Source organism: Pantherophis guttatus, chromosome 2, assembly GCF_059756535.1.
Source record: "Pantherophis guttatus breed Tessera chromosome 2, ASM5975653v1, whole genome shotgun sequence".
Classification (NCBI taxonomy): Eukaryota; Metazoa; Chordata; class Lepidosauria; order Squamata; family Colubridae; genus Pantherophis; species Pantherophis guttatus.
In genome coordinates, this window is record NC_142064.1 from 64,353,702 (window position 1) to 64,365,727 (window position 12,026).

The 12,026-nt window shown below is 35.4% G+C and overlaps 1 protein-coding gene across 4 annotated transcripts in view; it reads left to right on the top strand.

Moving 5' to 3' along the window:
• Positions 1 to 12,026, top strand: part of FRMD3 (FERM domain containing 3) — a 92,683-nt gene that overhangs the window by 41,484 nt on the left and 39,173 nt on the right. For 2 of the 4 annotated variants that reach the window (XM_034410172.2, XM_034410171.2), the window contains exons 3-4: positions 452 to 494; positions 10,768 to 10,846. In XM_034410172.2, the coding sequence (XP_034266063.1) occupies positions 452 to 494; positions 10,768 to 10,846 (122 nt within the window). The remainder of the gene's footprint in view (positions 1 to 451; positions 495 to 10,767; positions 10,847 to 12,026) is intronic. The other 2 variants (XM_087886091.1, XM_087886090.1) reach the window with 1 other exon arrangement.

Below are 12,026 nucleotides of genomic sequence, written 5' to 3' on the forward strand. Positions count from 1 at the left end.
GGATAAATTGTATATATATAAAAAAAGAATGGGATCTTATATGACTTCCAGACTGCCTTGGAGGGAAAAAAAACTAAATAAAAATGTAGCAAGACAAAGTAAGGATCTTTTTATAAAATTAGGAAACTATTAGTATATTTGTACCTCTTCATGGAAACTGTATAAGACTTAATCTAAAATCTGTCATTCTTTCCCTCCCTGTTCACTTTTGAATAAACTTAAACGTAACTGTTATGTATTTGGGATCACATTAGCTGTGCTGTTCACTTACAGATGCTACTTTCTGTCTTTCATCATACTTCTATGTCCCTCTTTTTGAAGCTGTTAACAGAAACATGATATAAATCACAGCTAGAAGAACACTGCTATCAATTTATTACACTCTTGTGCTTGTAAGAAAATGATGTATTTTGCAATTCTTTTGACTGGTGGCTTCTATCTCTTTTTACAGCATTGGCTTGAGCCCAATAAATCTATCTTCAAGCAAATGAAATGTAAGTGTTAGAAGCTCATTTCATACATTGACTTATTATTTTAAAATGCCAGTGTTTTGCAATAATTTTCGGTATTTAAAAATAACTTTAATAAATAACTTTAATGTATTATGGTTATAGGCATTGAGCTCATTTAAAAAAAATAATCTAGAACAGCCTTCCTCAATCAAATGTGCTTTCATATACTATCAGGATTTAATAGATGATGGGATTTGAAGCCTAACATACATAGGAAAAAACTGATTGAGAAAGGCTAGCAATCTGAGTTAGGAACTTGGGAAGCAGCTAAGTAGGGGTGGGGTGGGTCTAAAGATATATTCTTCATTTCATTTTAAAGTTAGTATTCTCTATGGATTTGTCCTTTAGACTTCATTGGAGGATTTTGTCCAGCTTTTCAGTAATATCTAATCTGTGACATAGCTCCAAACACATTCCTCTACAAAGTTCTCCAGCTGGAAACTTTATAGTTCCAAGCTCCACATTGCATTAGGGACGATGAGAACCTCTCCCACCCACATCATTGCTGATTAAAAAATAAAATAAAAACAACTTAGCTTTTCCAGAGACTTACCTATCAATAACTGAATCAAAATCAAATATTCTATTAAGTGACAGTATGAAGTATCTAAATATACATTATACTGTATGTAACTTGCAGTGCCATTCAAAATCCAGTATGCAAGAACAGTAACCGACTTAAGGCCATTCATAGGCTGTTTGGATGACTGGATTGATTAAGGGGCTCTTGGTTTAAAATATATCATTCCTGTGCCCAGAACCAACCCTCTAGACAGAAATCATAGGCATTTTCTTCTTTTACAGATCCTGCTCAGGGAACAAATGGGGATTTGAACTATCGGTCCCTTGAAGGGATACGGATTTATGTTAGAAAGAGTGGGAAATAGGAGTCCTACATTTTCGCCTGCCCACCTCCCAAAAATTCATTTAGAGTGTCCTCTGTTCTAAGGGATAAAGTTTAATTTCATTTAAGCTGTCATGCTGTGGTTACTTCTTGTGGAATGGCTGTCTGATCTGTAGGCACAACTACTATGATTTACTAGGGATTGAATCCTAAGTCTTCAAAGAAAGCTGTTTTCAGTCTGTAAATCCTTAATTTTAGACAGTGAGGTCTACAGCTTGATCTATTGACATATGCTTTACTTATTCTATGACAAAAAGAGAAGTTTTATCCACATACTCTCAGTAGAATTGCAATTTTCAACAAAGGCATTAGTGCTTTAATGTTTAGCATTGTATTACAGAAGAAAGATCAATATGCATAAATGGATATAATTAGGGCTCAAATTGTATACTCACATATTCCACTAATGGCCATTGAATCAATGGAACATCTTCTGTTTAAATATGTATAGCATTGTGCTGCAGTTTTAGCTGTTGCAAGTATTTTTTTAATCTTTAGAATAAATAATATCATTTAAAGTAAGTTTCAAAGGGAGATGGAATGCATTAGCACATCAGTTATATATTACAAGAAGTACTGAATATGCTTGGGAATTCCTTATTCCCTAATGCTAACCTACATTATCTTTACCTGATGGCCTTCCATTGAAATATGAGACTTCTGTTTTTAGGAAGGCAATCAGTTTGTAGTGACTTGTAAGTTTTACTGTTTTATTGTTGCTTTTACAATTTTTATATTGATCTACTATTTTCTATAATGATCTTTCAAAAATTTAATAATATTTTAATTTCTTAGCCTTTTAAAGTGAAGGTGTGATACTTATTTTAGGATTGTTTAAGTTTAAATATCCATAAAGCCTTTAAGAACCAATCATTTCATCTTTTTTCCCATACCTTCAGGGAGAATCTCATATTTTAATGTGTTGCTTCAAATGGTAGTGTAATAAGATTAGATAAAACACTCAGACTTACTAACATTCAGAAAATTCAAGCAGATGCGGCTCTTCTGCATGTATCTTCAATTCCCAATGCATGGTGTACAGATGCTGAAATTTGTCCTTTGTTTCATATTATTGTATCTTTGCTCAGGGTCCACATAAGAATCCAGTGAATCCCCCTTTCTTTCACTCTCACTCACACTCACACCTCTTTCTAAATCTATTTGAATAGAGCTTTGTAAAATAAGAGCTGAGTACATAAATATATTTTATCTTAACAAAGAAAATTATAGAATCAAATTAATTATACAATCAAATATTGAAATGCATGATATCTAGAAAAAATAAAGTAGGGAAGCAATTATATATTGTATAATTATGCATGATATATATGTATATATATGTACAGTATATATATAAAATTATGTACTTTCATAAGCCGGGCATGGCTTGGAGCCAAGTTGTTTGACAGACTGTGTCTCCCCAATTGCATCTATCCAACCCACCAGAGCAGGAAGGTAGTGCATGTTGTGGGTCCCAACTATCAAGGAAGTACGTCTGACGGGGCTTAGGAAAAGGGCCTTGTCTGTGGTGGAATGGGACAACTTGCTCCAGCCAACTTGCCACAGTCAACTCGCCATGGCCAATTCACAGTGACCAGTTCACTGCGGAACAACTCACTTTGAGCAACTCACCACGGGACAACTTACCGCAGGACAATCCAACAATTCAATTTAATTATTTAAAGTTATTTTAAATTTTGTCATTTGTATTTTGTCCCTCTTTTGGCATCCTTTCTTTCATGATTCTGTTCCACTATTTCTTCGATATTAGTGTAATTCTTGCCCCATGGCGAATTGCACTGTGGCAAGTTGTCCCCAGGGCGAGTTGGCCAAGTCAAGTTGGCCACAGCAAGTTAGCTGCAGTGAGCTCACAGTGGCGAGTTGTCGTAGATCGTTCTGTGGTAACTTCCTATGGAACATTCCCCCAGAGATAAGATTACCCAATCTTGTTGCCTTTCTACAAGGCCTTTGAAGACCTGGTTTTGTCAGCCAGCTTGGGAACAGATCAAATGGCTTGTCTCATTGGGGTGGGATGCGGTTTAAATTGTGGGTTTTTAGCTGAAATTTTAATGCTCTATGCCGTATGTATGGAGTCACTGTGTATGAATTGGGCAGCTATATATATTTGTTTAATAAATAAATTGTTGAAGTACAATGACATTGGTTCAGTGGAAAAAGCTGAAAAATTATCCTCTTATAGTTGGCTTTGTCTTGCAATCTCTCATATTAGAATAATGGTGTTACTGAGGTAATATTGCAAGTGGATACTGGTAGATTTTTAGGTCCAATTCAAAATGCTGGTGAGAACATACAAAACTATTTACAGTGGGGCACTGGATTACATCAGGCACTGCCTTGCCAAGACTGAATCTAACTATCAATAAAAATATCACAAAAAAGACCTCTTCAGAATCCCCACTTAGTGTGAGTTGAATGGAACACAGACCAAAATAGATTTTCATTATTGTGGCTCTGTAGCTTCTTCCCTTTTGATGGATAAGCAATTCCTTCTTTCCTAACATTTTATAAAACTATTAAAACAACACTTCATACTCTTTGGATGACCATCTAGTGGGTTTCTGTTAATTCTACACATTTCATTTTGTTTTTATTCAGTATTTTTAGGATATTGTTTCTATCCATATTGCTGGATTGGGACAGGGTACAAAAATGTGAAATTAATTAATAAGTACCGTATTTTCCGGCGTATAAGACGACTTTTTAATACATGAAAATCTTCTCAAAAGTCGGGGGTCATCTTATACGCCGGGTGTCGTTCTCCTGTAACCAGGCAGACCAGCCCGAAAGGCTCTGACGAGCCTTAAATGGCTCTGGCGATCCCAGCTCTGACGATCCCAGCTCTGACAATCCCAGCTGAGTTCCCTGCAACTCAGCTGGGATCGCCAGAGCCATGTAAAAGGAAAAAAGTTTTCCCCCTCCAGCTTGCTTACCTCAGCTGCTAGTCGCAACGCTTGCCTTGCTTCGCTTGCCTGAATCTACTCCATCAGCAAGCAACTCCCTGCCTGCAATCAAGCAAGCAGGGAGTTGTGGACTTCAACTCCCAGAATTCCTCAGCCAGCAAAGCAAAGCTGGCTGAGGAATTCTAGGAGTTGAAGTCTACAAGTCTTAAAGTTGCCAAGGTTGGAGACCCCTGTTCTATTGGGTAAGTTTTTTTCCCCTTTGGGAGCTTTAAAAAAAATAGTCAATTGGGGTTTTTTTAGTTGTTCTTTTTTAGACCTAGCCATTTAAAGTTTAGGAAGTTTTAAATTTAGCTTTCATATAAAAATAAAAATAAAATAAAATAAAATAATATTTGTGCAGCTTTCTGAGATTTAGTGTGTTTCTGTAGTGTTTCACTCTAACTACACAAACACACAAAATCTCACAAAGCTGTATGTGGAATTTTGTGTGTGTAAAGTGTGAAAGTTGGTTTTTTGGACTTTTTGTGGCTGTGTGAGGTTCCTGCTTGTTGCAGGGGCCATTTTGGGTCTAGCACAGCTGCTTTTACATTGTGGGTGAGCCAGTTGTGTTGTGTGTGTGTAGAGTGTGAAAGTTTTTTTGGGGGCTTTTTGTGGCTGTGTGAGGTTCCTGCTTGTTGCAGGGGCCATTTTGGGACTAGCACAGCTGCTTTTACATTGTAGGTGAGCCAGTTGATGTTTTTTAATTTTTATTTGGTGTGCATTGGAAGAGGGGTAGTCTTATATGGCGAGTATAGTCCAAACCCTATATTTTAACAGGAAAAGTTGGGGGTCGTCTTATACGCCTAGTCGTCTTATACGCCGGAAAATACGGTATATTCTAGAAAGTCTCTCCCCCCCATGTCTTCCTTTCTTGTTCAGTGTTGGGTGATATTTAAAATATGTATAAATTAGCTGAAATTAGTTCTGATTATATCTGAGGATTCTCTTCAAATTCAGTAGTATCTTTATTGAACCTGGTCTCTGCTGCATGGTGTCATTGCATGTGTTACACATTCACATTTGAATAAGGAAGATTTTTTTCTTTCCCTTTCCTTTATACTTAAATATTGTTTTGTAAATTATTAAGTTATTAGCATAGCTGTACCTGTATTGAATAGAGTACTATAACTTTTTTTAAAAAAAATAGTTAAGATCTTGAATCTATTCTGGCAAATTACTCTGGCTCAAATTACAGAAAAGATTGGCAGAGCATTGGGGCTTTCAGTATGACAGCTGGGCTTTCTTTGACAGATGAAAGGCCATTCTGCTACTATAATATATATAATTTGATTATGATGCACCTTATTTTTTGCTTGGGAATAGTTTTGCAAAAATTATATAGTATCTTTTTTTGACTGTTCACATTTATACTTGTAGCTTGTTGACAGACTACTACTCAATGGGTCTGTTGCATGATAAATACATATTTAACTGACCCAGTGCAGTTTTTTCCCGAAGAGTTGCTAATGTTTCTCTTTTTATCATCTTTAGCACTTACTTTAAAAGGGTATAAAATGTGGTAGCTGACACCACCAAGATGTAATTTATTGTATTTCTTCAATAGGTTCCTATCTCAATTTTTTGGAAGACTGGGAGGAATAAGAAGCTGAGTTTATTTTTATAACTTGACTCTTCTCTTGTCTGTTAAGCTCTCTTTTTGTACAGTAGCTGGAATTCTTTTTACAGTTAGATTCTGTCCTTGAATCTTTCTAAAGGGGGAAAGGTGAAAGGAATTATTAATTATCAGGCTGATGATTTCTGTGAATAAAGTAGCAGTTAAGGTTAGTCTTTAATTTTCTTATCCATATAATATAAAAGATGTGAAAAATCATATACTTATGTTTGATAGTTTTTATATTTTTGATTAGGTTAAAATACTATAACTAGACCAGAAGCCTGACTGAGTAACTCTAGTAGGCTTTCACTGACAGTGACTTTAAAGAAAGCACATATGGTTGCTTTAAATTAAGAGTTCAGAATGCGGAGAAGTAAGCTGATGACAGCTAATGGCTGGCTGAAGAATGTAATAGATCTGAGGATGTCGGATTTTTCCAGTCAGAAAAGCCTGGTGGGAGAAGACACAAAGATCAGAACTGATGGTTCAGGAAAGGAGGAAGTCATTCTCTGACAATGTTGACAGTTCAGACAAACAACAGAACAATTTAGATTCAGGCGGCAATCCTATCACAAGTAATTTCAGCAAATAGACCTTGAAACACATTCATCTAAGAATTCAGAGCCCTTGGGAAGAGGTGGAGGTAGAAACAAAATGAAGTAATTTTTTTTGCAGGTTTAAAGGATTGTTTAGAGCAGAGGTGTCAAACTGGCTGGCCGCAGTCCCAATGCATCACATGCAGGCCACGCCCACCCCAGCTCCACAAATGGGAAAAACATCGTGAAATATCACGTGACGGCAACGTGACACAGCAACGTGACACCCGTGACTTAGAGCAAGTACAAATGGATATAGATTAGGAATATCACATTGTATTAGTAGTAATAGTTAGGGACATTTAACATAGAGAAGTATATATTAAAGATTGCATGCTACAGTGGTCCTAAATCCTTTTCTTTATAATCCTAGCTTGTACTGCTGCTAAGATTTGGATGCTGTACATAGTTGAGCTGGCCTTTACCTGCTTATTCCACATAAAATACAAAGGAAAAAATGGTGTAATTAAAAAAAAAAACTATAATCCCCCTAAAACAGTGCCTATAAACCTGGACCATCTACTATTATGACATCAAAATATCATTGTTCTGTCTCTTTATTATAAAACTGGATGTGAAAAAAAAATTTAAAAGTGCAACTTGTGGCAGCTTAAAGAATTATTCAGACTATTTGATTTAATCTGTCTCTTTTTTTCCATTTGGAAAAAAACCTTATAAAAATAATACCTATAATAATTGTCATATATTTGGTCATCCTACCCACTAGTGTTTCATGGTGGTCACAGTCCTTTGCTATGTCACTGTTACATAGGATTGATAATGTTTAAAAATTAATGATGTAAAATTATACACATCAGTATAATATCTCCTTGCTCTGAACTATTTTTCATTTTAAAATCTGAAATTAATGTATCCATCTATATCTACAACTGTACATATATAATCAGTGAACATGTGCTTTTCTGGGATGCAAAGTCTTCTGGCAGGCTGTTCACACATGTGCATGGAGTTTCTGGTAAACAGAATAACAGAGTTGGAAGGGACCTTGGAGGTCTTCTAGTCCAACCCCCTTCTTAGGCAAGAATCCCTACACCACAAATGGTCAGACAAATGGTTATCCAGTATCTTCTTAAAAACTTCCAGTGCTGGAGCATTCACAACTTCTGGATGCAAGTTGTTCCACTGATTAATTGTTCTAACTGTCAGGAAATTTCTCCTTAGTTCTAAGTTGCTTCTCTGCTTGATTAGTTTCCACCCATTGCTTCTTGTCCTGTCCTCAGGTGCTTTGGAGAGTACCTTGACTCCCTCTTCTTTGTGGCAGCCCCTGAGATATTGGAACACTGCTATCATATCTCCCCTAGTCCTTCTTTTCATTAAACTAGGCATACTTAGTTCCTGCAATAGTTTTACAATAGCCACCTGAATAGAAACTGGAGTGTGGAATAACCAGATTCATTTATCGTTCCTGTCTGTTGTTCAAAAAATGGTCAAGATTATTGCTAACTTGGATCCATTGCAGCTGCATTAGTGATCCTTGATTTTACTCTTGGGCTTTCATTTCTTATTCTTTTTATTTTAGAAAAAAAATTCCAATGGTCACCTATTTTGTTATAATTCCTTAGATTAATTATACAAATATTACAAGTTATTGTAATACGTGAACAGCTAAAACTTAAAAGTCTTGAATACAACTGCATAAATAAAAATTTCAGAATATCTATCTTGTAATTTTCCCGTCTATTCAATATTAGTTTGTTCATTTCTCATTTTAATTGGCTTAAAGTTCAGTTCTTGCAAACCTTATACTATGTATCAAAGTGTAGAAAAGGAAAAATGTTGTAATTCAGTTAAAGAATCCAAGATAATCTTGAATAAAACCCAAGTTCTATTCCTGGTGTATAGAACCATAGTATAGAACACTGCCTAAATCCCTGGAGAGCAATTAACGCAAATAATACAAGGCAAGTTTCTACGAAACTGTGTTTTCATACTGGCTTTTGTTTGGTTTAGAACTATCCAGCATTCAACGGGGTCTTAAATATTAAAAAAACCTGAGGAAGCATCAATAAAGAAGCAAGTTTTGAATAATGTTTATTAGACCAAAAATATGAATGCATACATGGAAACACAATCAGAAGGGAGGGAGGGAGGGAGGGAGGGAGGGAGGGAGGGAGGGAGGGAGGAAGGAAGGAAGGAAGGAAGGAAGGAAGGAAGGAAGGAAGGAAGGAAGGAAAAGCAATATATGGTGAATAGGAAGCAATATGATACATGATGAAAATGAAAGCATCTACTTGAAACAATTTTCTCTGCTGCATAACCTTTAGTAGCTGTGTAAGACATTTTACACATAGGATTCTTATTTGCTTTGTTAATAAGTCTACAGTTGTAGAGAGATTGAAATCTCGGTCTTGTTTAGTTGTTATCTGAAAGTATAGGGAAAAAACTATATCAAAAGAAAACAAGGAAGAGCTGTACATTTGGATTTGTATGAAATGTAAGTTCATAGTGTATGGTACAAGCTGTGATATGTCTTGTGTGTGATCACATCACCACCCAAATTATATATAGGTAGTCCTCGACTTATGCTCTCAATTGAGCTCAACATTTCTGTTGCTAAGTGGGACATTTGTCAAGTGAACTTTGCCCCATTTTATGACCTTTCTTGCCACAGTTGTTAAGTGAATCACTGTGGTTGTAAGTTAGTAACACAGTTGTTAAGTGAATCTGGTTTCCCCATTGACTTGTCAGAAGATCGCAAAAGGGGATCAGATGACCCCGGGATACTGCAACCATCATAAATATGAGTCAGTTTCTAAGTGTCTGAATTTTGATCATGTGACCATGAGGATGCTACAACAGTCATAAATGTGAAAAATGGTCATAAGTCCCTTTTTTCAGTGCTCTTGTAACTTCAAATGGTCAACTAAATGAACTGTTCTAAGTCGAGGACTTCCTGTATTTGCAAGGTGACATGATGATGACATCACTTGTCCCTTTTTGTCCCTCTGTTGAGAGCCATGCATAAGGCAACATATTTTTCCCCATGCAAAGAAGACCAGGCCTTGGCATGTAAATAGAGTCGGGGTACTATGTCTCATTTTGATAAAAAAAGAGTAGCATGGTAATAATACAGTAAAATGTTGATGAATAATAATGCAAAAATGTTTATCATAAAGCTGATTAACTATTTCTTAATTAAACACAAAAGTTAGCACAGGTTGTCCTCATTTAATGACTGCTGTGTTTAGCAACTGTTTGCAGTTGCAACAGTGATGAAAAGGTAACTTTATTACCAGCCCTCACATTTATGATCTTCACAGATCTATACAGCAAAGTAAAGCTGAAGTAAGATCATAAGCACAGTCACGGTTTTACTTAGTGACCGCTTATTTTAACAACCAGGTTGCCAGTCCCAACTGTGGTTGCTAAATGAGGACTACTTCTAGTGTACAACTCTCATATAAAAACCAATGTGGTGAAGATTTTAGTAACACTTATAAAGGTTGAACTATATGGAAGATTGAGATTATTTTTCAGTAAACATGCATAGTACTGCATTATCAATAAGTTGCAAACTATTGGTTGTATTATCATTGAGACAGTGTTATATATTTTCCCATTGAATAAACAATCTGTAAATTGTTATAAAATAGCAGTAACCATGTTAATAAATAATACAAATAATATTTCATAAGACACACTTTTCTACTTTCAAAATGATACTGATCAACAGATATGGTAAATCAATTGCTATTCTGTAATTGATAAAGTATATGAAATTAATAGTTTTAATAACAGCTGCAACAAATATTAAATTACTTAGAAAGTTACCTGAATTTTCTTTAGTGGCAAAGTCAGTGTCTTTCCTTGTTGCAGAAATCTTTCCCTGTTGTATTCCTGTTTAAGTTTAGGATGCAGGATTCTGGGTTGATAATTCCATTGTCCAACTCTGGTTTTTGTATTCAATCCAGAGAGACAGAATAATTAGGAGGATTCTTATATAAACCAGTCAAATAAAAATTACAATGTGATATAAATCTCTGCATTAACAAGCTTTAGCTTCCTTACGCTTTGAACTTTGTGCCATACTTTGAGCTTTGTTATTTATCATTTGCTTTTTTTTCTTCTTAATTTAATGCACTGCATCTCACAAGTTGCATCTCACAAGAAGTCATGTTTTATATAGCTGTGCTCATGCTTTTTTTATATAATATTTCAGCTCACCCACCATATACCATGTGCTTTAGAGTGAAATTCTACCCGCATGAACCCCTGAAGATTAAGGAAGAGCTCACCAGGTATTTTGTCCTGTCCATGCATTTAGTGCTTTAGTAAACGTCTGTGCTTTTGCTGGCTTTTAATTTTATACATATTTTCTAGGATTTAAAGAACAGTTTATGAGATTTTTTGAATTAATCATATATGTGTCACACATAGACATATTAAATATTAGAGCTACATTAAAATATATATTAAGATAATAATTTAATTATCAATGCCTATATTAGGCACATTCTAGTTTAAAAGACAGTCTGTAAACTTTTGAGTTACTCAGTTTGTTCCATCAGGTAAGATATAAACAAAGCTGTTATTGCCTTTATTTTTAGATGGAATATGCATATTACTTGATATTTGATGAAAAAACTAAATGGAAGGAAATTTGATGGCTGCTGTATTAACAAAGAGTAATAGAACTGTAAAAGTGCTGACATTAAGCATTACATATGTAGAACTGTGCAAAATATTAGAAAGAGGGGCTTTGCAAAGTTTATGGGTGTGAAAGAAGTAGTCTTCCTTAAAGTATTAAAGCAGCTACATCCTTTGGAAGGCTTGTGCAACTGGTTCAAAGGCTGTTCCTAGCCTTCTGTTCAAATGTGTGCATGCACAACCATTTCATCTTGCTGTAGTCTTGGAAGAAGTGTTATCTAATAAAGGAGAATATTTGTAGCTCAGGGTTGACATGACGGGTCCTTGGTGCTCTCATTACCCAAACTAGGTAACACTAGCCCTGATGATGTTACCTAATTTAGATAATCAAATGTTTGCAAGAAAACAAGCAAGCTTGAAATTATATCTGTTTATATACCTGCATAGATAGACAACTGGGAATAATTTTAGCACTTTGAGAAGAGACATTTTGCCCAGGCTGACAATTCCACTGAAAAGGCTGTGTTTCTGGGGGCCAAAGCTCATGGCAGGAAACCTGGTTTCAAAATGCCTTGAATTAATGCTTAAAACTCTTTAACAAGGGCAGTGGAGGTTGTAGCATCTCATCCCATAATGAGATAGTTTGCTATTTTAGATGAATGATCTCATGAACTATTCACACATTTAAAAAATCCTGAACTTTCCTAATTTTGTACAATAGCAATATTAGAACTATGTGAACAAATAATTAAACCAGCAAAGTATTTGCTCTGAACAGAAGCAGATGTGGAAAATGGCATTTAGATAAGGAGAAATTAACAATAGGTTCTA